Source organism: Bos javanicus, chromosome 8, assembly GCF_032452875.1.
Source record: "Bos javanicus breed banteng chromosome 8, ARS-OSU_banteng_1.0, whole genome shotgun sequence".
Classification (NCBI taxonomy): Eukaryota; Metazoa; Chordata; class Mammalia; order Artiodactyla; family Bovidae; genus Bos; species Bos javanicus.
The window spans coordinates 76632026-76658727 of NC_083875.1; the positions used below are offsets into that span (position 1 = coordinate 76632026).

At 52.9% G+C, this 26702-nt stretch overlaps 3 protein-coding genes and 1 non-coding gene across 8 annotated transcripts; all 4 read right to left on the reverse strand.

Annotated features, from left to right (window-relative positions):
• Positions 1-4637: 4637 nt before the first annotated feature.
• On the reverse strand, positions 4638-6377 carry RPP25L (ribonuclease P/MRP subunit p25 like). 4 transcript variants are annotated; one of them, XM_061425992.1, is made up of 2 exons: positions 6270-6377; positions 4638-5548 (listed from the first exon to the last, which is right to left on the reverse strand). In XM_061425992.1, the coding sequence occupies exon 2, from the start codon at positions 5513-5515 to the stop codon at positions 5024-5026; it is 492 nt and encodes a 163-aa protein (XP_061281976.1). In that variant the 5' UTR covers positions 5516-5548; positions 6270-6377; the 3' UTR covers positions 4638-5023. The 4 variants fall into 4 exon arrangements, with proteins under 4 accessions (XP_061281976.1, XP_061281977.1, XP_061281978.1 ...); XM_061425993.1 differs by having other exon boundaries at positions 4638-5545; positions 6270-6376; XM_061425994.1 differs by having other exon boundaries at positions 6308-6375.
• Positions 6378-8096: 1719 nt separating this feature from the next.
• Positions 8097-16505, reverse strand: DCTN3 (dynactin subunit 3). 2 transcript variants are annotated; one of them, XM_061425991.1, is made up of 7 exons: positions 16367-16505; positions 12888-12972; positions 11972-12058; positions 10301-10384; positions 9274-9332; positions 8580-8676; positions 8097-8454 (listed from the first exon to the last, which is right to left on the reverse strand). In XM_061425991.1, the coding sequence occupies exons 1-7, from the start codon at positions 16460-16462 to the stop codon at positions 8429-8431; spliced, it is 534 nt and encodes a 177-aa protein (XP_061281975.1). In that variant the 5' UTR covers positions 16463-16505; the 3' UTR covers positions 8097-8428. The 2 variants fall into 2 exon arrangements, with proteins under 2 accessions (XP_061281975.1, XP_061281974.1); XM_061425990.1 differs by having other exon boundaries at positions 8097-8424; positions 8617-8676; positions 16367-16504.
• Positions 13112-13184, reverse strand: TRNAY-AUA (transfer RNA tyrosine (anticodon AUA)). Its single transcript has one exon. It is a non-coding gene; the product is annotated as a tRNA-Tyr (tRNA).
• A 1159-nt stretch (positions 16506-17664) lies between the features above and the next one.
• On the reverse strand, positions 17665-25494 carry ARID3C (AT-rich interaction domain 3C). Its single transcript, XM_061425996.1, has 7 exons — positions 24421-25494; positions 22513-22585; positions 20570-20753; positions 20137-20420; positions 18973-19155; positions 18655-18744; positions 17665-18198 (listed from the first exon to the last, which is right to left on the reverse strand). Exons 1-7 carry the CDS (start codon positions 24751-24753, stop codon positions 18098-18100), a joined length of 1248 nt encoding a protein of 415 aa, XP_061281980.1. The 5' UTR covers positions 24754-25494; the 3' UTR covers positions 17665-18097.
• Between the last annotated feature and the right edge of the window lie 1208 nt (positions 25495-26702).

A 26702-nucleotide genomic window follows, 5' to 3' on the forward strand; every position in this document is an offset into this window, starting at 1 on the left:
AAATGAGGCCATTGGGATGGGCCCTAGTCAAATATGACTGGTGTCCTTATAAAAAGGAGAAATTTGGAGACAGAAACAGACACAAAGGGAAGACGGATGTGTCTAGAGTAAATGTGAAGACGGATGTGAAGACGGATGACTGGAGTAAAGCAGCCAAAAGCCAGGACCAAAGACTGCTGGCACACTGGAAGCTAGGAAGCATTAAGGAAGGATTCCCAGGCAGGTTTCAGAGGGAAACAACTCTGACACCTTGATTTGGGGCTTCTAGTCTCCAAAACTGTGAGACAGAACAGTTCTGTTGTTCTAAGCCACCCAGTTGGTGGCCCTTTGTTATGGGTGCCCTAGAAACTGGTACCACTATGATGAAACTGAAAGTGAAGTCGCTCAGTTGTGTCCAACTGTTTTCAACCCTGTGGTCTGTAGCCCACCAGGCTCCTCCGTCCATGGGATTCTCCAGGCAAGAATACTGGCGTGGGTTGCCATTTCCTTCTCCAGGGGATCTTCCTGACCCAGGTATCAAACCTGGGTCTCCCGCATTGCAGGCAGATGCTTTACCCTCTGAGCCACCAGGGAAGCATACAATACTCTGTCCCACTTCTCTCACATAGTCTACCTCACTCCACCCCGTTTTTATAAGGACCTCTAGGCCACTGACCCCTGCCCCTTGCTAGCTTCACTTCTTTCCCAACCTAGGTTGGATTCCTTGGACCTTCTTCACATACACTGTCTTGCCAGTCTCACTATTCCTGCTTCCCCTGAGTCTTCACTTGGCCTGTGGGTGCTGCTGGAGTGCACTCTGACTGATGATATTACCAGTTCATGGGGCTTGTACAAGCTCATCTGGGCTTCTAGCTCTGCCTGGTCATCCTCCTATACCTCATTAGCTGTCTTCCCCAGTTGAAACAACTCTCTACCAGCCTCCCTGCTCCACTCTCAGCAGCAGAGCTGGACTTCTGCTTTGAGATTAGAAGCCTCTGAACTCTGAACTCCGTGTCTCACCTTTACCTCTATACCCACCTGCATGCATAGCCATCCTCAACTCTGTCCCTCCTGCTACAGGCAGACATCTCTCCTCTGCCCTTTGCGAGGCCCGTGCCTCCCCACTCTAAGACCCATTCCCTCTCATCGCCCCCAGGAGTCTCATTCTGAGTTAGCCACAATCCTGCATCTCCATGCCTTTCCCTACTGGCTTCCCCCATCAGCCTACAAACTAGTCTCTGCTAATTTATTAAAAATAAACAAGTAAAACTCTCTGTATCCCAGAATCATCTCTCTCCTCCCATCACAATAGTTTGTTGAAAAAGCTATCTCTACTTCCCTACCTTTTGTGCCAAGGTATTACCTTTTCTCGGAGAAGGCAATGGCACCCCACTCCAGTACTCTTGCCTGGAAAATCCCATGGATGGAGGAGCCTGGTAGGCTGTAGTCCATGGGGTCGCTAAGCGTCAGACACGACTGAGCGACTTCACTTTCACTTTTCACTTTCATACATTGGAGAAGGAAATGGCACCCCACTCCAGTGTTCTTGCCTGGAGAACCCCAGGGACAGGGGAGCCTGGTGGGCTGCCGCCTATGGGGTTGCACAGAGTCGGACACGCCTGAAGTGACTTAGCATAGCATAGCATAGCATTACCTTTTCTAAGAGATTATGGAGGAAGACGCTCAGAGTTGGTGATGGACAGGGAGGCCTGGCGTGCTGCAATTCATGGGGTTGCAAAGAGTTGGACACAACTGAGCACTGAGCGACTGAACTGAAGGAGAAAGTGAGAAGAAATTGAATTGGCAAATGTACGTAGTACTTATGCTCCCTCCCTCCTAAGCTTGGTCAGAGAATGGAGTTAGGGGACTGGAGGCCTCAATAAGGGCTTAGAGCAGGCATGAGGGGACCACAGGACCAGCAGGCTGTGGTCAAAACTTGGAACGCTGCATCTTTTTCTTTTCACAATCAAACTATTGTGATGGGAGGAAAGAGATGATTCTGGGATACAGAGAGTTTTATTTGTTTATTTTTAATAAATTAGCAGAGACTAGTTTGTAGGCTGATGGGGGAAGCCAGTAGGGAAAGGCATGGAGATGCAGGATTGTGGCTAACTCAGAATGAGACTCCTTGATTCTGAAGGCCTCTCTCTGGCTCCCTCCCTGCCATTCCTCTGGTAGGACTCACTTGGGCCCCCGCAGTGGCCAAGGAGGGAAAAGGCCCCAGATTCACTAGCCGTTGCTCCCCAAGCCTGTGTCCTATCTTCTGACTCTCCAAGTAGTGGCAGATCCTGTTCTTCTCAAGGGATTTTGACTGCAGCTCAGTTTCTCTCCACATTCCCCCTGCCATCATCAAGACCCCAGGTAGTGTCTTAATGAGGAGCTGCCCGGTGGGGAGTTCATCCTTCGAGTCCCAGAGCCTATGATGCTGCCTAACTGGATCACTCCCTCAACATAGTCACCACGCTTAGTTCACATTCTCTTTCCACCCTGGCCGCCACACACTGGATCAAGATGGGATGCTGAGCCAAAGATCAATAGTCTGCAAGAAGCCTGGTCCCAAATCTCTGGGGACCAATGATACACAGGGGACTGTTGATGGTAAAGGACATGCAAGTAGAGATGTTCAGAGAAATGGTATATGCAGAAGCTGAGCAGGAGCAAAAAACGTGAATTAGACACAGAGAGTAAATCAGGCAGTTGCTGGTAGCCAGACACTGAGTCAGGACCACAGCCATTAGGACGGTATTAGATGCTTCATGACCTTCTGCAGTTGAGAGGCCCAGCTGGGAAGCTGCAGAGGGTTTTTCTGTCTTATCTAGTATGCCCTGAATCTCTCACCCCTCCACTCTGGGCAAGAAAAAGATGCAGTGTTCCAAGTTTTGACCACAGCCTGCTGGTCCTGTGGTCCCCTCATGCCTGCTCTAAGCCCTTATTGAGGCCTCCAGTCCCTTAACTCCATCTCTCCCAATATTTCAACCCCACCTGCCTGGACTCAGCCAGACATCACTTCAACACCCTCCAACTGCTGTGCCCATCCTGCTACATGGTCCCAGAAGAGTCCACCCTTTGTGCTTTCCTAGTGATTGGACACCCAAGCTGTGGACACAATGGAGAACATAAACTCCAGTGGAACACCCGATTTGCTCAGCTCCTTACTGAGTCCACCACTGCCACGATCCTGCTCTGGTCCCCTCAGCCTCCTGGCTACCACTGCAATCTTCACCTTTCCTTATGCTTCTGACCTGTCCCTGGTGAACCTGAGCCTACAGCCAAGGTGAGACAGAAGAGGAACCGCTAGGGGTACAAGGATGAGAACTGAAGGGGGAATGTGGAATTGAGCTTATGTTTTTAAGGAAAAAACATGTTTGTAAGCTGACTCATTCATAATGCGGGCAATGAACATTTACAGTCATCCCTCGGTATCCTCAGGGAACTGGCTCTAGGATCCCCCATGGATTTTTTTTACCAAAATACTCAAGTCCCTTAAATAAAAAGGTGGAGTACAATCAGCCGTTTGTATCCACGAGTTCTACATCCACAGATATGGAGAGCTGAGGGTATACAGACCCAGGTGATATTTAAGAATCATATGTATATTTCTACATTTAATCCTCATAACAATCCTACAGGCAAGTATTACATCTTGTTCTATGGATGAGAACACTAAAGCACAGAGCAGTAACTTCCTAGTAAGTGGCAGAACCAGGATTCAAATCCAGACAGTCTGGTGACCAAGGCCATGATCTCAACCACTATACTGTAATACAGGCATACCTCAGAGACATTTTGGGTTCAGTTCCAGACCACCTCAATAAAAGGAAGATCTCTATAGTGCGAGCCACAGAAGTTTACTGGTTTCCAAGTGCTTAAAAAAGTTATGTTTACCCTATGAAGTGAAGTGAAGTCGCTCAGTCGTGTCCGACTCTTTGTGACCCCGTGGACTGTAGCCTACCAGGTTTCTCCGTCCATGGGATTCTCCAGGCAAGAATTCTGGAGTGGGTTACCATTTCCTTCTCCAGGGGATCTTCCCGACCCAGGGATCGAACCCGGGTCTCCCGCATTGGAGGCAGAGGCTTTAACCTCTGAGCCACCAGGGAAGCCCTATACTGTAGTCTATTATGAGTGTGACAGAATTGTGGCTAAAAAACAATCTACATACATACCTTAATTTTAAAATATTTTATTGCTAAAAAATGCTAACCATCATTTGAGCTTTCACTAAGTTACAGTAGTAACATCATAGATCACTATAACAAATATAATAATAATTAAAGTTTGAGATATTTGAGAATTACCAAAATGTGACAGAGACACGAAATGAACACTGTTGGAAAAATGGCATTGCCAGACTTGTTCAATGCAGGCTTGCCACAAAACTTCACTTCTTATGTAAGAAATGTAATATCTGCGTGCAACAAAATGAGGTATGTCTCTATGCTGCAGGTGGAGAAAAATGCAGAGTCCTTCAACCAGCCCCAAACAGGAAGCAGACAGCTACCCAGGGATCTAGACAGTCAGGTTACTGTTTGAGGCTGCATCTTCAGTCCCAGCACCCATCTGAACCTACTTTTCTTGTCTCTAGACTGGGAGCTCCTGGGGGTCAAGGGCAGGAACTCCCACTCCCTTAATCCCACTTCCAACAGCAGGCCAAGCAGAGGTTCATCAGACAAACAGACAGAGCCTTTATTTCCTAACTCACTCCTTGGATCTCTGTCAGAAGACAGATGAGAGGCACTGTATGTAGAAGGCAAAGTAACCCTTCTTCTTTCTCTACATAATATTGTATTTTATTTATGCTGTGGCAAGTTGACCTACACACTGACTTAGGATGTTGCTTCTTAAGCAATCTAGAACCCGGCAGAGACTCCACACCTGTCACTCTTCACAAAAGTCCCTTTCCAGGAGCCAGAGGGAAGGGGAAGCAGGATAAGGAGGCCCACTTTCGTAAACTCAAGTTTTGTTGGAGACCTTGAGCAGTTAGAGGCTTCTCAAAAGTACAGCCATCCTAGACACTTAGTCTAGACAACAGCTTGCCGACAGGTCCTCAGAACCGGGTATCTCGAGCCCTTCTTCTAGGCTGAGGGCCACAGCTGGAGGCAGGTGTGGGCCCGAGGTCAGGGGGTGCCCCAGGGGGCTGGTAGCCATACTCATTGGGGTCCAGGGGGTCTCGGCTCAGCAGCACCCACACTGCAGGCACATGGCTGCGGACCGTGAGGGGATCCAGACCCGTGTCAGGTGAGGTAGGCACCCAGCTGTCCTCGGTCTGCAGGAAGCGCAGCTTGGTAAGCTGGTACAAGCCTGGTACCCGCCGTTTAACAATCTCAGCACAGCTGACAGCCTTGCCTGCAGCGCGGCCAGAGCCTGAGAATACCACGTGGCGAGCGCTGCCGCCCTCCAGCCGCTCCAGCGCCAGGCCCAAGAGGTTGCGGATCTTGCTGCCGGCTCGAACCCGCATCTCCAGGGTATCAGGAGGCAGCTGGGGCATCGGGGAAGGTGCGGGGAGTTCCACAGAGCCAGCTTTCCGATAGTGCTCCATCCAGCCTGCTGTCGTGTCCGCCTCGCTGCCCTGCTGCAGGGAAGTCAGAGGATGGTGGGCACTGTGTCCCAGGCCACCCCACCCTGCCTCCCTAGGGCGCTGCTCCGCCCAGATTTCCCAGAAATGGGACCTTAAACCCCTGATCCCCAGGACAAGGGGTCATGCCTGCCTCCCCCTAGCGGGGGATGTACCCCAGTCCTCTGGACGGGGCCATAACCCTCCACCGACCCTGAACACCGGCCAAGCCCCTCCATCTCTAGCTCCCTGGCACTGGGAATGAACCTTCCTCATCTGGGGTTCCTGGGGACTGGATCCAGGCCCTCACCCAAGACTCCCTAAGCACAAAGCTGAGTGCTCCTCACCCTGGGCTCCCCACGGGGCGACAGGGCAAAGGCGCCTCACTTCGTGCTCCCAGAAATCAGGGCCAAGCACCCCCCACTCTGCCCCCCACACCCCATACTCCACCAAACGGAGCCAAGAGCCCTCATCCAAAAGCTCCTCAAAGACAGAAACGATCCCCTCCCCAACTCCTGGACCCCGAAGACAGGGTCGGGCACCGCTCTCTCATCCAGAGACTCTGGGGTCGATCCCCCCCAACCTAGGGTCCCTCAGACACTGGGAAGCAGAGGCTTGACGCCAACGGCTGCTCGGGCCACCCCTGGCGTCGGGGCCGCGAGAGGCCGGGCTCCGCGGTCCCCACCGCCACTGGCCACCGCAGAGGCCCAGCACCCGGCCTCCCCTCTCCTCCTCGCACCTCCAGGGGCCCCCGCCCCGCAGGGCTCCGGCTCTCACCGCCGCGGCCGCGCACTCCCTACGCTCGATCTGAAGCCAAGATGGCGCGGGCCGAGAGCGCGCCGAAGCCGCGGGGCCGCGCACGCCGGACGGGGCGGGGCCTGAGGCCGGGTTCGCAAACTGAGAGGTGCCGGACGCCGGGGAGTGAGCTATCCCCGGACACGCGGATCCGCTGCACGCGGGGTGTCTTCGCTGTTATGCCCCCGGCAAGGAGCATTCCTTTGCAAGCGGAGAGAGCGCTGCGGGGGAGAGGAGCGGCCAGCAGAGGAGTCCCGCGTCCGAAGTCCGCGTCGGAAGGATGCGGAGGATTTGGCCCTTAGACAATGCGCGGCGGGCGTTACCTGCTGAGCACACCGCAGTAGTAGAGGCAGAGTGGCGGGTTTCTCTTTGGACCGGAGCTAGAGGTGCCGGGTGGTGCGGCTGCTGTGGGGGCGAGAGTCTTGATCATCGAGTTCTGAACTTTAACCTCACCCCGTGGGCACTGGCGAACCACAGGGGGCTTTCATCAAGGCGCAAGTCAAACCTGTTCGTGTGCGCAGCTCTCGGGCCTCCCTCTGGTGACTCCTGGCCGCATGTCCCAGGGGCCTGTCCGCGGTGCTTAGCAAATTGCCCCGCCTATAATAAGTGCTCGAATATGTGTTAAAGCATTTGTTGAAAGAATGAGCCAGAGAAACAGCAGTGGGAAGGGGGAAAAGTAAATTAAGTTGGAAGATACTACGAGGTGGGTTTGGCGACTGTTCGGATGGAGGAGGCAAGAGTCTAGGATGGCTCAGAGTTTCAGACGTGTTGGATTTGAGATGCCAATGAGACCGCCTCGGTACGGTGGCGGGCAGGCCGACGTAAAGGGGCCTGGAGCCGCAGCAGTCCCGGAGACCGCAAGGGGACAGCAAACACTTGGTGGAGTGAGGTGCCATCGGTTTCTTTGCTCTTTGATACGCCAACTCTCCCTCCTTTCCAGCCACAGCACTGCCCCGCCCCGTCCCCGCCCCAAAGCCCCCTGCATCCTCTTTTAGGCTCCTCTTCTCTTCTCATAGCACCAGGAGAGCAACATAGAGGCTCCCCTCTACTTTGCACATGCTGCTCCCTTGGTTCTCAAAGACCCCGCATATCACTCTCCAGGGCTACCAGCCACATCCCTTTTTCTTCTGTGCCCCCAAAGAACCCTTGTGCCACATGGTTCCCTCCCCTTTTCCATGACTGTTTCCCCAGCTATCCTGTACAGGGCAGGGATCAGGTGGACCCTACCTGTGACCTCCCCACCTGGTATGGCATCTGACATTTAGAGTGTACTTGGTAAATGTGGGATAAATGGATACAAAACCAAATGTTCCACTCAGATCAAGCAAATGAGAGCATTCATCCTGCTGCTGCTGCTGCTAAGTCGCTTCAGTCGTGTCCGACTCTGTGCGACCCCATAGACGGCAGCTCACGAGGCTCCCCCGTCCCTGGGATTCTCCAGGGAAGAACACCAGAGTGGGTTGTCATTTCCTTCTCCAATGCATGAAAGTGAAAAGTGAAAGTGAAGTTGCTCAGTCGTGTCAGACTCTTTGTGACCCCATGGACTGTAGCCCACCAGGCTCCTCTGTCCATGGGATTTTCCAGGCAAGAGTACTGGAGTGGGGTGCCATTGCCTTCTCTGATTCATCCTGAGAGCTCTATATCTCCCAGGAAGCTAGACTAGGATGGGTATAGCTGGTGGTCCAGCTCCTAGGAAGATGGACAACTCTGGCCTCTACCACCCTCATCCCCACCACCATACCCATCCAAGACCAGGAAGCTAACACACTCCTGCAGTGATCTCTACAGTTTTATTGTCACTGGAACAGGACACTGATGAGGGGAGGAGGTGCAAAGAGCAAATCTCAAGTAACCAGACCTCTGACCTCAGAGCCCCACCTAAGTGCAGCCAGGTAGGTCTTGAATCCAATAAATACAGAGCCACCTCTTTTCTGCTCTGTTACAAGGGCAGGCTGGCACAGGTCCTGGAGCCTGGCTGCCCCAGCCCACCCCAGGATGGGACGCGCCATTCACTCTTCCACAGGCTTCACTTGCTTGGCAGCTTCTAGCTGGCAGAGAAGTTCATCCCATTGCACAAACTGCTTGGAGAGAAGCATTGTCTGGTCACAGGTCAAGGTGAGAATGAGAATCTGAGAGAGGGAGAAGAGAGATGTTTGCCTCTGCCTAAAGGTAGGGGGAGCTGGGGAACAGACAGACTGGTTGGGATGGGATGAGAGACAGAACTAGAAATGGAACAAAAGGCCAGGCTCCATACAGCACTCCTCAGGGGTCCAGCTGAGCAGAAAGGATACAGTCTTGTTGTATTCCTCCAGGAGCGCCTTGGACTCCTCAGTGATCTCCACACACTGGTCCTGTGGGGCCAAGGTGGGGCAAAGAAAGGCGTTAGACAGAGCCCACACTCCCCACTACCTGCCTCATCAGTGGCCCTTGCTCCTCAGAAAAGGTAATGTTTAACCTCAGAGCTAAAAGGAGCAAATTTCTAAAGAGGCACTTTCAGGCTCTGCTATGGGTAGCCTAACTGCAGTCCTGAGGCTGATGGAAGAGGGAGCGAACCACACATTTAAAGACCTATTCCTACTGGTATATGCCTCCTTCTCCCCTGTCCCCTATATCTGAACCCTCTTTGAACTTCACACTAGAGCCTGGAAATAGTGAAAAAACAGTTCCTCCACCTATAGTCAAGGACACATCATCCCCAGGAATTCTTGGTTACCTCCCAACATCAATCCTCTGGTGTCTCAGGATAGCCCTAATCTGGAGGCAGGAGGCCTAGATTTTACCCGAGGCAAGTCCCTTCCCCTCTGGAAGGTGCATGCAAGACAAAGGAGAAACCCTAAGTTTCCCCTGAAGCGGACATCAGCTCCTGAGGCTACTTTCCCAGGAGACAGGGGTGGGGACAAGGAGCCTCACCACCTCTACTTTCCCACCTGGCCTCTCCCCTCCAGTACCTGCTGCTGGATGTGGATCTGGGCCAAGCGCTGCAGGCGGGCAGCATGCTCAGGAACGGCTGTAAAACACAACGCACACTGCCCAATGATGCTTGTGTCTTCCCCCGGGACTGCTCAATAGTCTATTAGGTCTTCGGCAGGATTAGAGTATTGAGTGGAGAAGCTAAACAAACGCCAGCTTCATCGACCGCTGCAGCCGGAGGTGGTGGTGGTGGGGCTCCCTGTCCACCCCAGTCCTACTCTAGGACCCAAAGGGGAGGGGAAGATACAGGCCCCTAGAAGACAAAACCTTGGGGTTCCCAGAGTTGCCCCATATACCCACCCCAGTGCTGTGAGCAGGGCAGGTAAAGAAAGCTTTGATTATTATAGGATCTGTTCCTTTGCTCTCAGCCCAGCAGGACCAGAGCTGCCTGGCCCAGGGAACAGGGAGCCTGCAGGTGGGCTGAGGACAAATGCAAGGTCCCTAAGCTGGTCACTTGGAACCCAATACCCAGAGCCTCAGCCACCATGCAGGGCCCACAGCTTAAGGCTGTCAGATGCTCAGCAGAAAACTGATCAGGGGTAGGGAGGGGGAGCTGGAAAAAATACCTCCAGAGACAGACAAGATGGATATCTGGATTCAATTAAAGTCACTGTCTGCTTGTCAAAATCCGGGCCCAGGGACTGCCCTAGGCAGTGCGGCTGGAAGAATTCACACACTTTCACATCAACCACCCCCGCCCCCGCAGGGACTCTTACAGAAAAACCTGGCCTCTGCAACACCCTGAAGGACAGATGCTGAGGGGTGGGGTAGAAAACGGAAGGAATCCTAGAGTGGGAGGCCACTGGGCTTACCTGAGTGTCCTTAGGGCCAAACTGCCTGAGTTCTGAAGCTGAGCTCTCTGCCTTGGCAATTTTAATCCAGTGCAGGTGGCCAGTACCCCCAGGTGAGGGTAAAGACAAGGAGCAGAGCCAGTCTGAGCCCAGGGAAGTCCTGCCCATCCTACCTCCCCACGTAGAGCAGAGGAGATGCAACCCCAGAAGGTACCTTTGATGTGAGTGCTGTCCAGCATGGGCACCAGAGCCTCCACCTGCTCCAGAAGTGCAACCTGCGAGAGAATGAACTGCTCCTCTGCGGCATGAACAGACAGAGAGTAGCAGTGAGGCGGGCCCAGGCACGGCCACTCCCAGGCGAGGAGCTGGGGACCAGGCCAGGGAGAGGACTGAGTCCTGGAGCCGGGGCAGCCACTCTGCCCACTGCCCCCTTCTTTCTGTGCACACTCCCCAAGTCTGCCTCCACCTCTCCTGGATGCCGCTGGTCTGACCTATCTTGAGCCCTATCTCTAAGTGCCTCCAAATCCAACCTTTCTCCAAGTTTTAACTCTGAGGCCTCTCCCTCTAGCCTCCTATCCATAAATTCAGAGAGCCTCTCCTAGGCCACAGGAGACAAAGTACTTCAGACCTGAAGTAACCAAGGGCTCCTGGGAAAGTCTGAAAGAGGGGACTTGTGCAAGATACCAGGCAGGTAGTGCTCAGTGGGTCAGAGAGGCACAATTACAAGTTCCTGGACAGCTGGGATAGTAACAGGAGAGTCCAGTGACAAGCACAGCAGGACTGGGATGGCCCTGTGCACAGGGGGTTTCAATGACTGCAGAGTGGAAGGGCATTCAAGAAGGGAGGACTGTTACGTCAGTCATCTGACGGCAAGAATGCATGTCAATCAGTAGAGGCAAAAGAATTCAATTGGCTGAACTGGAGCAAGGAGAGCACAGGAAACAGCTAGATGGGAGGGGAGATCCGGCAGTCTATAGGGAGCTTTGCATGGTAGGCTAAGGAATTAGGAATTTATCCTAGTAGGAAGAGAAAGATACAGACACGCTGAGGTTCCAAAGTAAACATGGTGGCATGCTGGAAATGTGTTTTGGGAAGATGATAGTGAGCCACATGCAAGAAGTGGGAAACTGGGGTCAAGAAGAGGACTTAGGAATAAGCAAAGGGAAAAAAAAAGAAAGAAAAAAATAAATAAAAAAGAAGAGGACTTAGGAAACTGTTCAAGTGCCAGGGGATGAACACAGAGATAGTGTCACAGGGAGGGGTGGAGAGGCTGGACTCAAGAATTGGTGCAGGAGAAGACCTCCTGAACTTGGTGTCTGAGCCACAGCAGTGGTTCAGGGATGTTCCGGTTCACCGCTGTATACCTCACACCTTGGATGTCCGGATCACAGCAGATAAGCACTTGAATGCATGAACAAACACAGGGGGTGGCAAACCATACCTCGTGGAGTAGCTAACTAACTGATAAGCAAACACTGCTAAGACAATAGTTCCTGCCTAGAACTCCGAAATCCCAGCACTTTCCCACCTGCAAGATGCTGAAACCCATGCTTATATCCTCATCTCTCCCATGGCAATGCTCTCTGCCCCCACTCTTTCCTAGAAACTCTATGTCTACCGAGCAGAAGTAAGGAAGGTTCTAAAGGAAAATCCTAGAGGCATGCCATAGATAGAACACTGGAGTTGCTTCCACAGTGGACGGCACTCTGGTCTGCAGCTGGCTCCAGGGTCTACTGTACCCAGTGCCGACCACAAGTCCACCTCCAGCCACAGTCCAGATTCCAGAGAGCAGCTTCCCAGGCTGCATCCAGGAGAGGACTGAGAGGGAGGCCATCTCTGTGCCCAACTTCCCCCAGATGCATGTGCACATCCTACCCAGCACTACCTGCCAAGATGAACTGCAGCTTGGAGGCATCAGGTAAGGCAATGCGGTCAATGTACTCAGGATCCAGGTATTTGATCAAGTCTTCAACTAGAAAAGTAACAAGATGGAAAATGGAATAAGGCTGGGGAGTGGGGATCAGTCTTGTTAAGGAAGGATATCAGGGGAAGGGTCGGCCTTGGGGAGAGCCTTGAGTGAGGAACTGATACCCACAGGGTCCACCAGGCCCCCATCCCCACTTCCTTCTCTTCCCTCTGATCACCTGCTGTTCAGTCACTAAATTGTGTCCGACTGTTTGGACCCCATGAACTGCAGCATGCCAGGCTTCCCTGCCCCTCACTATCTCTGGGAGTTTGCTCAGATTCATGTCCATTGAGTCAGTGATGCTATCTAACCATCCTGCTGGCCAGAGTCAAACTTTACAGCTGGGAACACAACTGCCTCCAATACCCTGGGCCCTTAGCATTTTCACTGATCTGTCTTCAAGGGTAGAAGGTACCTTGCCCCTCTGTGCCACTAAGACATGCCAGAACTTTATCTGATTTCTAGTTACTGAACAGGTTGCTAGCTCTGACATGATCAAAAAGGCCTGGCTGAGCCAAGGCTGGGGCTCTCAGTGCCTGATTTCTTTCCTGCCTCTGAACCTTGCCTATGGAAATTCCATACTCCGCCTCTCTCCTTCCTCAGGGGACTTTCAGGCAGAGCTCTTATCTCATAACTTAGGACATTGCCATGGGCTTGGGGTTTAACCACAAAGTAGAAAGCATACCCCAATTCACCATTTCATCAGGAAAATGTCTTCACCTGCTATCCCCAAAGTGAAACTCCAGTGACCTATTGGGCTTAAGGGCCTGGGCAGGGAACCAGGAAGCATAGGCTTGAGAAGGAGGGCAGGCAGGCACCTCATGGAAACACTTACTCTTTTTGTACAGAACCTTCACCCTCTCCCTCTTGCTGGCGATGTTCCCCAAAGCCACCTGCACCTTGACCAAGCCATCAGCCACCTGTAAGGGGAAGTGAAGTCGCTCAGTCGTGTCTGACTCTTTGTGACCCCATGGGCTATAGCCTATCAGGCTCCTCTGTCCATGGGATTTTCCAGGCAAGAGTACTGGACTGGGGTGCCATTTCCTTCTCCAGGAGATCTTCCCTACCCAGGGATCGAACCTGGGTCTCCCGCATTATGGGCGGACGCTTTATCCTCTAAGCCACCAGGGGAGTGGAAGTTAATTCCAAGATTTACCACTTGGCTCGAGGCTTGGAAGAGATAAAGAATCTTCATTTCCTCAGACTCCAAACTTCCTTGTCCCTACAATTACCCACTTCTCTTGTATTAAGAGACCCAAGTCCACTTTCTGGGAATCCTCAGTATGAACGGGTAGATAATCATGTACTCCTCGGGGAGTTTCATGTGTGATTGGGGAAGTAATGAACTACTTGAGGGTTTATGGGGCACTAGCACATACTATTGGAGAAGGCAATGGCACCCCACTCCAGTACTCTTGCCTGGAAAATCCCATGGACGGAGGAGCCTGGTGGGCTTCAGTCCATGAGGTCGCTAAGAGTCGGGCACGACTGAGCGACTTCACTTTCACTTTTCACTTTCATGCATTGGAAAAGGAAGTGGCAACCCACTCCAGTATTCTCGCCTGGAGAATCCCAGGGACGGGGGAGCCTGGTGGGCTGCCATCTATGGGGTTGCACAGAATCAGACATGACTGAAGCGACTTAGCAGCAGCATCAGCAGCAGCAGCACATACTATTGGAGAAGGCAATGGCATCCCACTCCAGTACTCTTGCCTGGAAAATCCCATGGATGGAGGAGCCTGGTAGGCTGCAGTCCGTGGGGTCGCTAAGAGTCAGACACGACTGAGTGACTTCACTTCAAGCATTATTTAATACCATCCATTTTTATCACCCCCAAAGATGCACCATAGTCATTAACAATCACAGCCCATTCCCCCTCATCCTAGCCCATAGTAAACATTATTTTCTGTCTCTGTGGATTTGCCTTTTCTGTACATTCATATGAATGGAATGATACAATATGTGGTTTTTTGTGTCTGGCTTCTTTCACTTAACATAATGCTTTCAAGATTCACCCACCTTGTAGCAGGGTATCAGTACTTCATTTCTTTTTATGGATGAATAATATTTCTTTCTACAGATATGCCCCATTTATTAATTCATTCATCGTATAGCCTCTCTTCCTCTGGGCTATACGTCTCTACCATGTGCTTTTACAGCCCCCACCCAGTGTTTCCCAACCCCATCATAGGTCACTTAATATAGTAAATGCAGGCCTACGTACCAGTCTGTATGCCCTCTTAATAGTATGAAGTAGTGTTAGTCACTCTGGAGAAGGCGATGGCACCCCACTCCAGTACTCCTGCCTGGAAAATCCCATGGACAGAGGAGCCTGGTGGGCTGCAGTCCATGGGGTCTCGAAGAGTTGGACACGACTGGGCGACTTCACTTTCACTTTTCCCTTTCATGCATTGGAGAAGGAAATGGCAACCCACTCCAGTGTTCTTGCCTGGAGAATCCCAGGGACGGGGGAGCCTGGTGGGCTGCTGTCTATGGGGTCACACAGAGTCGGACACGACTGAAGTGACTTAGCAGCAGCAGCACATACTATATATTCGCTGATCCCTTCCTCTTGGCTGAATTGATCTAAGCTTTAAGGGTAGAGGGTGAGGAATTCCAGTATTAAAGGGTTGAACAGAGGGAGAGACTATGAAAGTAAATGATCTCACATAGGTTTTAGGTTAGAGGGTAAGGAATGCTGATATTCAAGGATCAAATACATGAGGAGGTAAATCAGTTCAGTCGTTTAGTCGTGTCGGACTCTTTTCGACCCCATGAACTGCAGCACGCCAGGCCTCCCTGTCCATCACCAACTCCTGGAGTCCACCCAAACCCATGTCCATTGAGTTGGTGATGCCATCCAACTATCTCATCCTCTGTCGTCTCCTTCTCCTCCTGCCCTCAATCTTTCCCAGCATCAGAGTCTTTTCCAATGAGTCAGCTCTTTGCATTAGGTGGCCAAAGTATTGGAGTTTCAGCTTCAACATCAGTCCTTCCAATGAACACGCAGGACTGATCTCCTTTAGGATGGACTGATTGGATCTCCTTACAGTCCAAGGGACTCTCAAGAGTCTTCTCCAACTCCACAGTTCAAAAGCATCAATTCTTTGATGCTCAGCTTTCTTTATAGTCCAACTCTCACATCCATATGTGACTACTGGAAAAACCATAGCCTTGACTAGATGGACCTTTGTTGGCAAAGTAATGTCTCTGCTTTTTAATATGCTGTCTAGGTTGGTCATAACTTTCCTTCCAAGGAGTAAGCGTCTTTTAATTTCATGGCTGCAATCACCATCTGCAGTGATTTTGGAGCCCAGAAAAATAAAGTCAGCCACTGTTTCCACTGTTTCCCCACCTATTTGCCATGAAGTGATAGGACTGGAGGCCATGATCTTAGTTTTCTGAATGTTGAGCTTTAAGCCAACTTTTTCACTCTCCTCTTTCACTTTCATCAAAAGGCTCTTTAGTTCTTCTACACTTTCTGCCATAAGGGTGGTGTCATCTGCATGTCTGAGGTTATTGATATTTCTCCTGGCAATCTTACTGAGTAAAAGCAGCCAGAGAGATAGGAGGAAAATCAGGAGGATTTGCATTATAGATGTCAAAGGGAAAAAAAAGTTTTGAGAAGTCAGTTCTCAAATGGGACACAGTCTGGTGACAACTAATACCACAAGCAGTGTACGCATGGACGTCATTACCTCTGAGGCACTTAACTCCAGGGTATGCCCGATACAGCCACCTTCAGTGAAAGGTCTTTCCATAGGTAAAAACGGGGATGGACGGGAAGTGAGCTATCAAAATTCAGCCACTAGAGGAAAGACTGTCAGTCCATATCTGAACACTCAGTATTCAATCCTTTTCCCTCCTAATCCTGGCCCTCTCAGACTCATCCCTAACTCCCTGGAGGCTTCCTTATCCATCTCTGGTCTGCCTCTTTTGGGGTCCCTTGGACCTCTCTTTGCACAATTCACTTAGCAATTAGGCAAGGCTCTACCACGTCCCATTCACTGTGACTTAGGCTCTTACTGAAAGCTCTTACTCATTAGTCAGTTTCTCGAGTGTGTCAGGTCTCCCCAACTATCCCGCGAGGGTAAAGACGGAGTCTCCTCTTTGAGTCCACCTCAAGCCCACAGTTCCCTCCATGGCAATGGATCCCGAGGGTCCGATATGCTCTGGGAGGTCTCGGACCTTTCCTATTTCAATGGCCTAGTTGCGAGCAACAGGGCTGGAGCTGCAGCATCCATCTCCAGGACCAGGCCAATAGGCCACTCCTCTTTGCCCCAGAGAGGGACCACTGGACCCAAGATCGCTCACCTTCCGCGAGCCCCGAGACCCGCCTGGTCCGTACACCCAGCGCTCCAGCTCCTCCACCCGGGCCTGTAGCCGCTGAACATCGGTCACAGCCGCCATGGCTCCCGCTGCCCCGCCTCAGCCAGGAATAGCCAGAGGGCAGGACATCCGTCCAAATAGAGAAGGCGGGCCAATCCGAGTGGACGGGAGCCCTTGCATACAGGAAGTGACGCAACGATTCAGCCCTTCGATGCGGAAGTGGCAGGCAGGGCCAACGAAAAGCTGCCTGGTATCCTAGGCAACGGCTACCTGTCAGGCGCTAATTTCCAGCCCTTGCTTGTCAAGAGGAACTTTGCCTCTCTTCTTCCAATTCCAGGGTACCAGAGAGATTTCCCCTGCCCTTTCCCCGAGGTTGCACATATAAATATACCCATTATTGTAAGATTGGTCCATTCCCATAGAATAGTAGGAAATTCCGTGAGATACTTTTGGAATCTTCTAAGAGACTTTATTTTTTTAGGCTCCAAAATCACTGTAGATGGTGATTACAGCCATGAAATTAAAAGACGCTTACTCCTTGGAAGGAAAGTTATGACCAACCTAGATAACATATCCAAAAGCAGAGACATTACTTTGCCAACAAAGGTCCGTCTAGTCAAGGCTATGGTTTTTCCAGTAGTCATGTATGGATGTGAGAGTTGGACTGTGAAGAAAGCTGAGTGCCGAAGAATTGATGCTTTTGAACTGTGGTGTTGGAGAAGACTCTTGAGAGTCCTTTGGACTGCAAGCAGATCCAACCAGTCCATTCTAAAGATCAGTCCTGGGTGTTCTTTGGCAGGACTGATGCTAAAGCTGAAACTTTGGCCACCAAGAGTTAACTCATTGGAAAAGATTCTGATGCTGGGAGGGATTGGGGGCAGGAGGAGAAGGAGACGACAGAGAATGAGATGGCTGGATGGCATCGCTGACTCGATGGACATGAGTTTGAGTGAACTCCGGGAGTTGGTGATGGACAGGGAGGCCTGGCATGCTGCAATTCATGGGGTCGCAAAGAGTCATACACGACTGAGCGACTGAACTGAACTGAACTGAAGGTTCACGTGATTAAGCACCTTGCCCAAGAACACTTAACACTGTACCGATGTGGCAGGATCAAGATTTGAACTCAGGTAGTCTGATTCATGAGACTGTGTTCTCCTATTCATGGCCTTTGCTATTCTGTCTTCCTCCTTGAAAACCCCTGGCCCAACACAGCCTGTGTATGCCACATAATTCCTGTTCCTCCCCAACCCACAGACCCAAACAAGAAGGAGAGGAGGCACTTGGGAGGGAGGGATCACAGCTTTATTATCCAGATATGAACTGAGGGACATCTCCTTTACAACAACCCAACCCATCCCTTCACCTGGCTCCTGAAGAGAAGCAGGTCTAACTTGAAGAGGTGGCGTTCTAAAGATGACATTGGCACAGGGGAGCACATGAGGAGATGATGGTAAGAACTCTTATTATTATTGGGGAAAGAACTCTTTGGTAGATGCTGCTGGAGTTGGCCAGGGAGGAAGTGCCCTCCTTTTGCAATGAGGTAGATGTAACATCAAAAGAAATCTCTTTGGCTTCAAGTCCATATGGCAGTGGGGGGTGGGAGTGGGTAGTGGTCACCTCCCAGGGCTGGGTCCTAGAATGGGCACGCTGGAAGAATGGGTCTCCTTCCCCCTCAGCAATGGAGTCGGGACTCTCAATTTCAAGTAAGAGTTCTCAGGGTGAGGTGCTGGAAGGGGGCCCTGTCGGGAGTTGGGGTGCAGGGTTGGTTGGGCCCTGGGAAGCTGGTACAGGCTGGCGACGGGCAAAGAGGACACCTAGCAAAGAGATGAGGAATTTGTAGAGGGCAAAGACAAGTAGGAAAAGGTAAGGCAAAGAAATAGAAGAGGGAAACAAAAGTCAGTGTCCTGATTGCTAGAATATCACACACAGAGCCCTGTCACAACCAATGAGCACAAGTCCCTTGAATCAGTTAGAGACTCTTGTGCCCGTATAGATACCCTCCAACATGTAAACAAGAAACATTTACACTGATACACAGCCCATGACGAGACATCCCATGGTATTCATGCCAGAGAGGTCATGCCTTGGACCCCATGCCATGTAGACATCCCCTTTAATCCAGGCCAGTGTAGCAATTCCCCAAACCCTATGTTACCCATGCAGATTTGGATATCCCTGAACCTCATGCTAGTAGAGAAAGTCTAAAACCTCCATGCTGGCATAAATACCCCTGACCTCATGCGATCAGAAACAGCCTACAGGACCCATACCAGTGTAGACCACCCCGTTGATCTCTAGGGCCATGTTGATACTGCTGATACCAGTGCCTGCCAGACTGAGAGGCCCATCCAGCCGCTCTTCTGTCCCGGAGGGAGCAGGGAAGTCACATTTTGGGGAATTAGATTTTAGCTACAAGCTCCCCCCTCCATCCCTGTAGACAGCCCCCATCCCACTTCAGCCCCACACCTGTAATCACAGAAGTGTCTACTGAGGGATCTATCTGCCCCACCTCCAATGCCTATTGGGTGATGAGTCTGTCCTCCCTCATTGCACAGGCTAAGCCCTCTCAGCAACAAGTCCCTCCTCACCCCTAAGGGGAACCTTGCCACGGGGCAGGAAACTGGGGGGTGCGCTGTGTCGAGGTAGGTCCATGGGCCCCATCAGCACAGCCCTCTTCTCTGGGGGTTCCTCTGGTGCCACCTTCTCACGTGCAGGTCCAAAGGCCAGGCCCACAGGCAGTGCCAGTCGAGGGGTGGGAATTCTGCTCTCCTCTGAAAAAAAAAACAGATCATTTAGCTCCCCTGGCCCAAACAACTTTGTCCCTGCATCTAGTTGTCCCCATAGCCTGGGACCAAGGGAGGTTACCCAAGTTCAAGCACCAAATTCAATCTCCCCTCCCATCCAGTCTCAGCATAGAGGCTCTGAAGCTGGAGAGCTCAAAAAGGCCAATATACCTGACTAGGTTGGTCCAATCTGGGGGAATTCCCTTGCTTTTTTTTAAATTTATTTTTTAATATAAATTTATTTATTTTAATTGGAGGCTAATTACAATATTGTATTGGTTTTGCCATACATTGACATGAATCCACCACGGGTGTACATGTGTTCCCCATCCTGACCCCTCCCACCTCCCTGCCCTCCCTTGCTTTTGATTGTTAAATAATCCAGGGGAAATAGCAGGCATAAACCACATGCAGATAGAAGCCATCACTGAACAGGTGTGGAATGAAGCTGCTCTGGATAAAGGACCTTTCTCTGAGCTTCAGCCCCACACCGCGCAGTAACCCATACCCCAGAGTTCCCAAAGTTTCACTGATCCCAAACATCACGACACCTAAACCTTAGCATGCACCAAACCTCAGTGCCCATCAGTCCTTATTGTCCCCATACTTCGATGCCTCCCAAACCTCAGAGTTCCCATATTTTAATGTTCCCTCTATCTCAGCACCCTTCTAAGTCTCTGCTGCTGCTGCTGCGTCGCTTTAGTCGTGTCCGACTCTGTGCGACCCCATAGACGGCAGCCCACCAGGCTTCCCCGTCCCTGGGATTCTCCAGGCAAGAACACTGGAGTGAGTTGCCATTTCCTCCTCCAATGCATGAAAGTGAAAAGTGAAAGTGAAGTCACTCAGCCGTGTCCGACTCTAGCGACCCCATGGACTGCAGCCTACCAGGCTGCTCCGTCCATGGGATTTTCTAGGCAAAAGTACTGGAGTCTCAGAGACCCTCAAAATTCAGCCGCTCTACCCTCACACCTTTCTTAATGGGGCTCGGGCTTAGCTGAGCGCAGGCGTGGGCCGGCAGGCCAGAGGCGGGGCCTTGAGCAGAACGTGGGCCGGGCGTGGGCGGGGCGGGCCCGGGCTCAGGGGCGGGACCAGGAGTGCCCCGAGGTGGCTGCCCAGCCAGGCCGAAGAGCGGGGCTGCGGTGTAAGCCTGACGACGGCCCTCGCGCCGGTTGCTGTCGATGGCAGCCTGGAGCTCCCCAGGGGAGCTGAGCGCCCGCGTCTCGCATTCGTACGGGTACAGATACTTCATGTACCTAGGAGCGGACGGGGTGGGGTGGGGTGGGAGGCTGGGCCCAGCTGATCAAGCCTCACACCCGGACAAGAACCCTCGGGGGAGCCCCCCAAGCCCCCGGCCCCCAGCTCCCGCGCCTCTCTCCCACCGCTCGCGCGCGTCTAGCCTCACTGGGTGCGTAGAGTGAAGGCGGCCGACGTGATGGTGGTGGGCAGGCTGAGGCCGCGCGTGACCTCCCGCCACACCTTGCGATTGATGACTTCCACTAGACCGCCCTTGGCCGTCACCAGGCGGAACAGCGCGTACAGGTCCAGCACCTGCTTCGCCATAATGGGCACACGGTTCACGGGTGTCCCTGATAAGGGGTGAGCAGAGAGTCAGGACACTAAGACCCTGTCTGCCGGCATCCTCAGAGAGTGGAGGAATCGGCAGCCTGGACCTGTCTTGGCGAGGCCCTGGCGATGAGGAGGTGGGACTGCAGGCGGAGCCCACAGCCTCCAGAGCCTCCACTGTAGCAGGAAGGACGGGAGGCTAGACTAGGGGGTGGCAAACTTCTTCTGTAAAGGGCCAAATGGTAAATGTTTTAGACGTTCCAGGCCAGTCTCTTAGAGCTACTCCACTCTGCCATTGCAGGCTGAAAGGATATTTAAAGGAATAGAATACAGAGGATATTTAAAGGAATGAACGCGGCTCTAATCCAATAAAACTATTTTCACACTCTTAAATTCAAATTTCACACGTCCAGAAAGGTTATTCGTCTTTTAAATTTTCCCCTTATTTAAAAATGTGAAACCCCCTTCTTTTCTCGTGGGCGATTAGCTTTGGCCTCCTGGCTTTAGTTTGCCGCCCCCTGGGGTAGACCATAGGAAGGACTTCCTGACAGTGCTGAAGAGCCAGACTCCTCTAAGTAGCGGCCCCTGGGTGGCTGCAGAGGCCGGGGATGGTGAATGGAAGAAGCAGCCCCCGCCGCGGCTCGCCGACTCCGCAGTCCCCGCCGCCCCCGCCGGCCGGTCCTGACAAAGGGGCCTGTCTGCGCTGAGCGATGGGCCCCAGTTAATTCCTTACCGATCTCGGCCCCTTCCGCTGCCGCCTTTGGACCCGAACAATTAGCTGCGGTCTGATTAATGGGGGGAAATTATCGGCCCCGCGGGACACCCTCCCCCGCACAGGGAGCAGAGTAAGGCAGGGACCTGAGGGAGGCAGAGCTGGGGGGAAGAGGGAGCTGGGATCTGCTCAGACCACACTACCCCACCCAGTGGAGGGGATACCAGGAGGAAGGGTCAGGGAGGGGACATTGGGATCAGAATGACCCAGACTTCCTGGGGAGCAAAAGGCCCTGGAGCCCCACTGAGGGTCCCTGGTTGGGAAGGGACCTGCGCGGGGTGCTGGCCTGGCCCTGGGGTGGGGGCCTGAAGGACTTTGGCCGCCAGCTGCACTAAGGGGGTGGGGGTGGGGGCCAGTGCAGCCAGTTAATTAGCGGCTTATCAGGCCGCTCTAGGAGTGAGTTAATTAGCTTTGTAGAGAGAGATAATGAGTCAGTCTTCTGGACCCATGAATCTGGGGAGAAGCTGAAGTGATGAACTGCCGCCCACCCTGATCCCTTCATGGACCCTTGTTGCATTCACTTCTGGCTCTGAGATTTCTGGAAAGGAATTCCTTCTCCTCCACAGCACCTCCTACCCCTCAAGAAGTCCTTCCTTGGGTCTAATTCCAGTCCTTCCTGCTGCAAAACACATTGGATGTTTCCTGCCTGAAGCAAGGGGAAACTGAGGAGAGACAAGGCTGGAGGAAGGGCCAGGGAAGAGAACCAAGGCATTCCCAGTCCCCCAATTCTGGAAACCCCCACACCCCAGGCTAGCCCCCTACCACTTCACCCTCCCACCCTCCCAATTGATCCCACACTCATTAACCTGCCAGCGGGCTGCCCGCTAATTAATCCCTGGGTGGAGAAGGGGCGCAGGGTCAGAGGTTAAAGACGCTATTGAGGACCCAAAGGATAGGTGCTTCCAAGCCCAGATCTCTGCAAAGAGGACCCAAACTGAGGACTAAACCCTGGGGTTTCCCTTCCTTGAACCTGGTTCGTGAGGGTCCCTCCCTTATATCAACCCACTCACCCCTCTTCTGCATGAAGCTAAACAGGTCATCCAGAAATTCTTTCCTCTTGGGGTCTGCATCGAGCTCGTACAGCTGGGGAAAAACTGAGGTCACTTTCCAGCTCTGTATCCACCACCCCCCCCCCTCCGCACTGGGACCCCCTTCAACTCGAACCCCTGGATAAAGGACCCCAGCTGAAGGGGCAAGGTGGTTCTGAAACATAGACTTTCTGAGAGAGCATTGAGCTCTTTGCCCTGGGGGCAGGTAGGGACACTTTTTCCGCCCCCCGCCCCCATACATACAGACACCCTCTACTGGCTAGTAGTGCTGTGCCCTGGGCAGTTAACACCACCCACCTGGGGAGTAAGGGAAGAGAAAGCTGCAGAGGTTCTGCCTGCCTTCCAGAGCCCCAGGGAGGAAGTCAGGCTGGTGCTATGTTCTACATTGAGGAAATTGACAGATATGGCTGAGTCACTCATTCATTTGTGCTAGGGTTTCTTGCCGCTCACACGTCTGTGTGCCAGGACTGGGGATGAGGGGCGGAGAGGCCTCTAACCCATCCCTCTGGCAGGATGGATGCTCAGGAAAGCTGGATTGAAACCTAGGGCCTCTCAGCCCACATTCTGGTCTGATCTCCTTCCAGGACCAGTTTCCTCTACTTCAGAAGCTGCCACAGAGCCAATGGCTCTGGACCACCCAAGACCTGTAGGGTGAGGACTTGAAAGGCCAGGGATCCTCCCACCCCTTCTCAGTCACCTACTTCCAGTATCAGCTCTCAAATACCCCAAGGAGGGACAATCCCTAAGGTAACAGTGTCTTTTACCCAAGTAACAATCCCTGAGAAACACCGACAGGTAACACTCCATCCCCCAATAGGAACTCTCAGAGTAAAAAAATACCCATGAGTAACAAACCCCAGAGATGCACCTTTAGCTCTACACTCCCACAAGAACTGAGCCCTAAGTCTTAAATGGATACCTGCAGACAACACGCATGCTTTCCAAGTAATAAGCCTCTGAATTACACCTAGGAGAAATAGTCACTAGAGCCACATCTCCAGAGTAACAGAACCCTGAGAAACAGTCCAAGTTTTACACAAAAGCCACAGAGTCTAACCACAGATTAACACTTCGGCAAAATACCCCAAACCAACACCCTATGAGTAACACCACCAGAATAGCACACCTAGAATCAGTGCCCTGCATAACACCTTCTAATGACAGCCTAGAGTAGTGCCTTAGAATAACATCCAGATGGGTTCCCAGGGGATGAAGAGCCTCAAATTAAGGCCCTGTGAGGAAGGCCCTGTCATTCCCAGCTGCCCAGGGGCCCTTCAGTCCCAATGTGACTGTAGTGGTCATCATGGGCTGGCAACTGTCACCCCATAGGACTCAGGCCAGAAAGAGGATTTGGATGGGGAGAAGGGGACAAGAAAGAGACGAGGTGGATATCAGCTTGCCAAAGGAGTGGCAACCTCCACTCCACTTTTAAAGATGGAGGTAGGCATCCCAGGACACCCCAACTGGTCCCTGGACTTTGACCTTGTGACTTGATGTGGAGAAGGTGGCATAGTGCTGGCACTGGAATCCCCAGTTCCCAGATTCCCCTCCCTCAGAATTTTTGAAGATTCCTACACCCCTCCCACTTGCCCTTCCAGCCTCAACAACAAGTGCCTTCAGTCTGTCGGCCTCCATTTTTCTGGGTGTCTCCTGCACCTCGTGGTGTGCACCTTCTTTCTGTCTCTCGGCATGTCTGTCTCTCCCTCCCTGTCACTGTCTCTCCCTGTCTCCCCACTGTCTCTCTCCAGGTCTCTATCTCTGTCCTTCCATCCTGCAGAGCACAGTGGGGGTGGGTGTGCTATTAATCCCCTTGCTCTGTTTTGCCCAAAGAGTAGGGAGGGGGAGGGCCTGACATTGAGAGGGTCCTACCTGCTTGAACTGCTCCTCGTAGGTCCACTCGTGGGGATGAGGTCCAGGGGGCTGGCTGGAAGGTGAGCTGCTGCCCCGGGTCCCTGGCCGGCTCTCCTTGGCTGCCTCATCTTCTGCCCCAGCTTCTTCTTCCTCCTCATCTTGGCCATCCTCTTCTTCCTCAGCTCCAACCTCCCCCAACCCCTTCTCAGGGGCCTCCAGGGTGTGGGATCCAGGAAAGGAAGGCCCTGGTGGTGCTGCTGGTGGTGGTGGTGGTGGTGGTGGGTGTGGAGGGGCCAATGGCCCCACCCCCTGGGCCAGCCTGGCTGCCTGCTGTCTCTGCAGGGCTTCCATGACAGCTTCCAGGCGCAGTCCCCCCACGGGTGGAGGGGCTGGCACCAGGCGGGTCCCTGAGGAAAGGGCTGCCTGTGGGGAAGGGAATGATGGGCGTTGGATCCAACCAAGGGGAGGTGGTCATGGATTCAGGGAAGCACCAGGGGGGGCATGAGGAAAAAGTCAGAAAGATCGCTTTCTCAGAAATCCACCGAGAGGTAAAAAGAGCAGGAGAGGCAGGGACCGGGCCCAGAGAGACAGAAACGGACATTGACAGAGCACAGGTAGAGACTGAGCAGATCAAAGAGGGTGACAAGGACCAAGAAACGGAGAGAAATGGAGGGGAGAGAGAGAATGACAGGGAGATGTGAGGATAGAAATGGAGATGGGACCGAGAGATGGGGAGAGACAAGAGACTGAGAGGGACCAAGGTGGAGAGAGGCAGAGATAGCAGGCAGAGACAGAGATGGGGAGAGATGAGATTAATAGAGACATCAGAGAGAGAGACTGGGAAGGTAGGAGATAGAGGAGTAAGAGAAAAAAATCAAAGACCTGAGTGACAGGCTGTCCAGGGAGAGTCACAGAGAGACAGAGGCAGACAAATAGTAAGACCAGGGTCGAGAGGGACCAGAGAAGACCGACGCAGCAGGAGACAGAGACAGAAGAAAGACATTAGACAGAGATAGGGCAAAACAGTTAATAGGCAGGAGGGCAGAGACAGGGGAGAAGACGGAGACGGGGCAGAGAGGCTGAGGACTAGAACCGAGGAGGAGCGGGAACAGAGGATCCCCGAGACAGACCCCGGGAAGGGGCCGGGGACGCCGGGGTCTCCTCGCCCGCTCCCTGGCTCCCAGCTGCCACACTCACCAGCCTGGCGCGGCCCGCTGCTCCCGTAGTCTCCACGGCGCTCCCTCCGTTCAGCCCGCCTCTCGGGCGGCCCCTGTCGCGGCTCGGTTCCCTGCGCAGGGTCCCTTGCCGTGCGCTCCTGCCGCCGCGCGCCCCTCCGGCCTCCGTGCGCTCACTCGCTGCTCTGCTGGCGGCGGCCGCGAGGGCGGGACCCGAGCGGGGCAGGGCGGGCGGGGAGGCAGGGGGAGGCCCCGGGAGGTGGGGGGGCTCTGCGGCTTCCAGCCCCCCAACAGGTGTCTCCCACCCTCCATACAGCCAGATTCGGGGAGGAGAGGGCGCTGGAGAGCTGCTAGGGATCGTGCAAAGGAGAGTGAGGCGTTCCCCATCACTGAACTCCGGTCCGGGGTCCTTCCCTGGCCGCACACGTCCGGGGTAGGGACCCCACACCAGTCCTCCGTGCCCGGCATCCAAACACCAACATTCGTGTTCACACACCAACGCACCCTGTCCCGAGTTCAAGGCACACAGCCGCCGTGTCTCACACACTTGACTACAAGGATGCTGTGGCGCCAATGCCTAGACTGGCTGTGATCAGGAGGGGAATCACTGCAGGGTTCTGGGGTGACGGTGCAGGGCCTGGACAGAGCAGAAACTTCCCCTTGCCCTGCTTAGGTGCTGGCCCCAACTGCAGGCACGCTGCAGCTTGCACCATACTCGCACATGGTGAACTCGCTTCTGCACTCACACACTCAGAGGTCTCTGAGCTGATTGCACACCAACATCAGGGCACACATACCACCTGCAGGTACAAAGCTACACCCCATTTAGGTCTTTTGACGTTCTATTATGGAAAATGTCAACATATTCCCAAGAAAAGTGACTAGAATAATGAGCCTCTGGCACTCCTCACGAATTTCAGTGGTGATCAGATTTTGCCCATTTTTCCAGACACCCTCTACCCATGTTTGCATAACTATCTCCAACTGCTCCAGGCTCACCTCAACCCCCGGTTATCCTCCAGATGAGGAGATGCCATTCCTTAGCAACCTGGACCCCACTCTTAAGCACCCTCATACATTCCACAGTTTCTTCCTATGCCCAAGGAAATCCGACCTACTAAAAGC

Excerpts from the sequence above, each read along its gene's own strand:
- RPP25L (XM_061425992.1), bottom strand. The coding sequence starts at position 5,515 with ATGGAGCACTATCGGAAAGCTGGCTCTGTGGAACTCCCCGCACCTTCC.
- DCTN3 (XM_061425990.1), bottom strand. The coding sequence starts at position 16,462 with ATGGCGGCTGTGACCGATGTTCAGCGGCTACAGGCCCGGGTGGAGGAG. Across the intron at positions 10,385-11,971 it reads GCTGCAGTTCATCTTGGCAG|AGGAGCAGTTCATTCTCTCG; the intron begins GTAGTGCTGGGT and ends TTCATGCCGCAG. Across the intron at positions 9,333-10,300 it reads GGACAGCACTCACATCAAAG|CCGTTCCTGAGCATGCTGCC; the intron begins GTACCTTCTGGG and ends TGTGTTTTACAG.
- ARID3C (XM_061425996.1), bottom strand. The coding sequence starts at position 24,753 with ATGGAAGCCCTGCAGAGACAGCAGGCAGCCAGGCTGGCCCAGGGGGTG. Across the intron at positions 20,754-22,512 it reads TAGCTTCATGCAGAAGAGGG|GGACACCCGTGAACCGTGTG; the intron begins GTGAGTGGGTTG and ends ACCCCTTATCAG. Across the intron at positions 20,421-20,569 it reads GCCTTCACTCTACGCACCCA|GTACATGAAGTATCTGTACC; the intron begins GTGAGGCTAGAC and ends GTCCGCTCCTAG.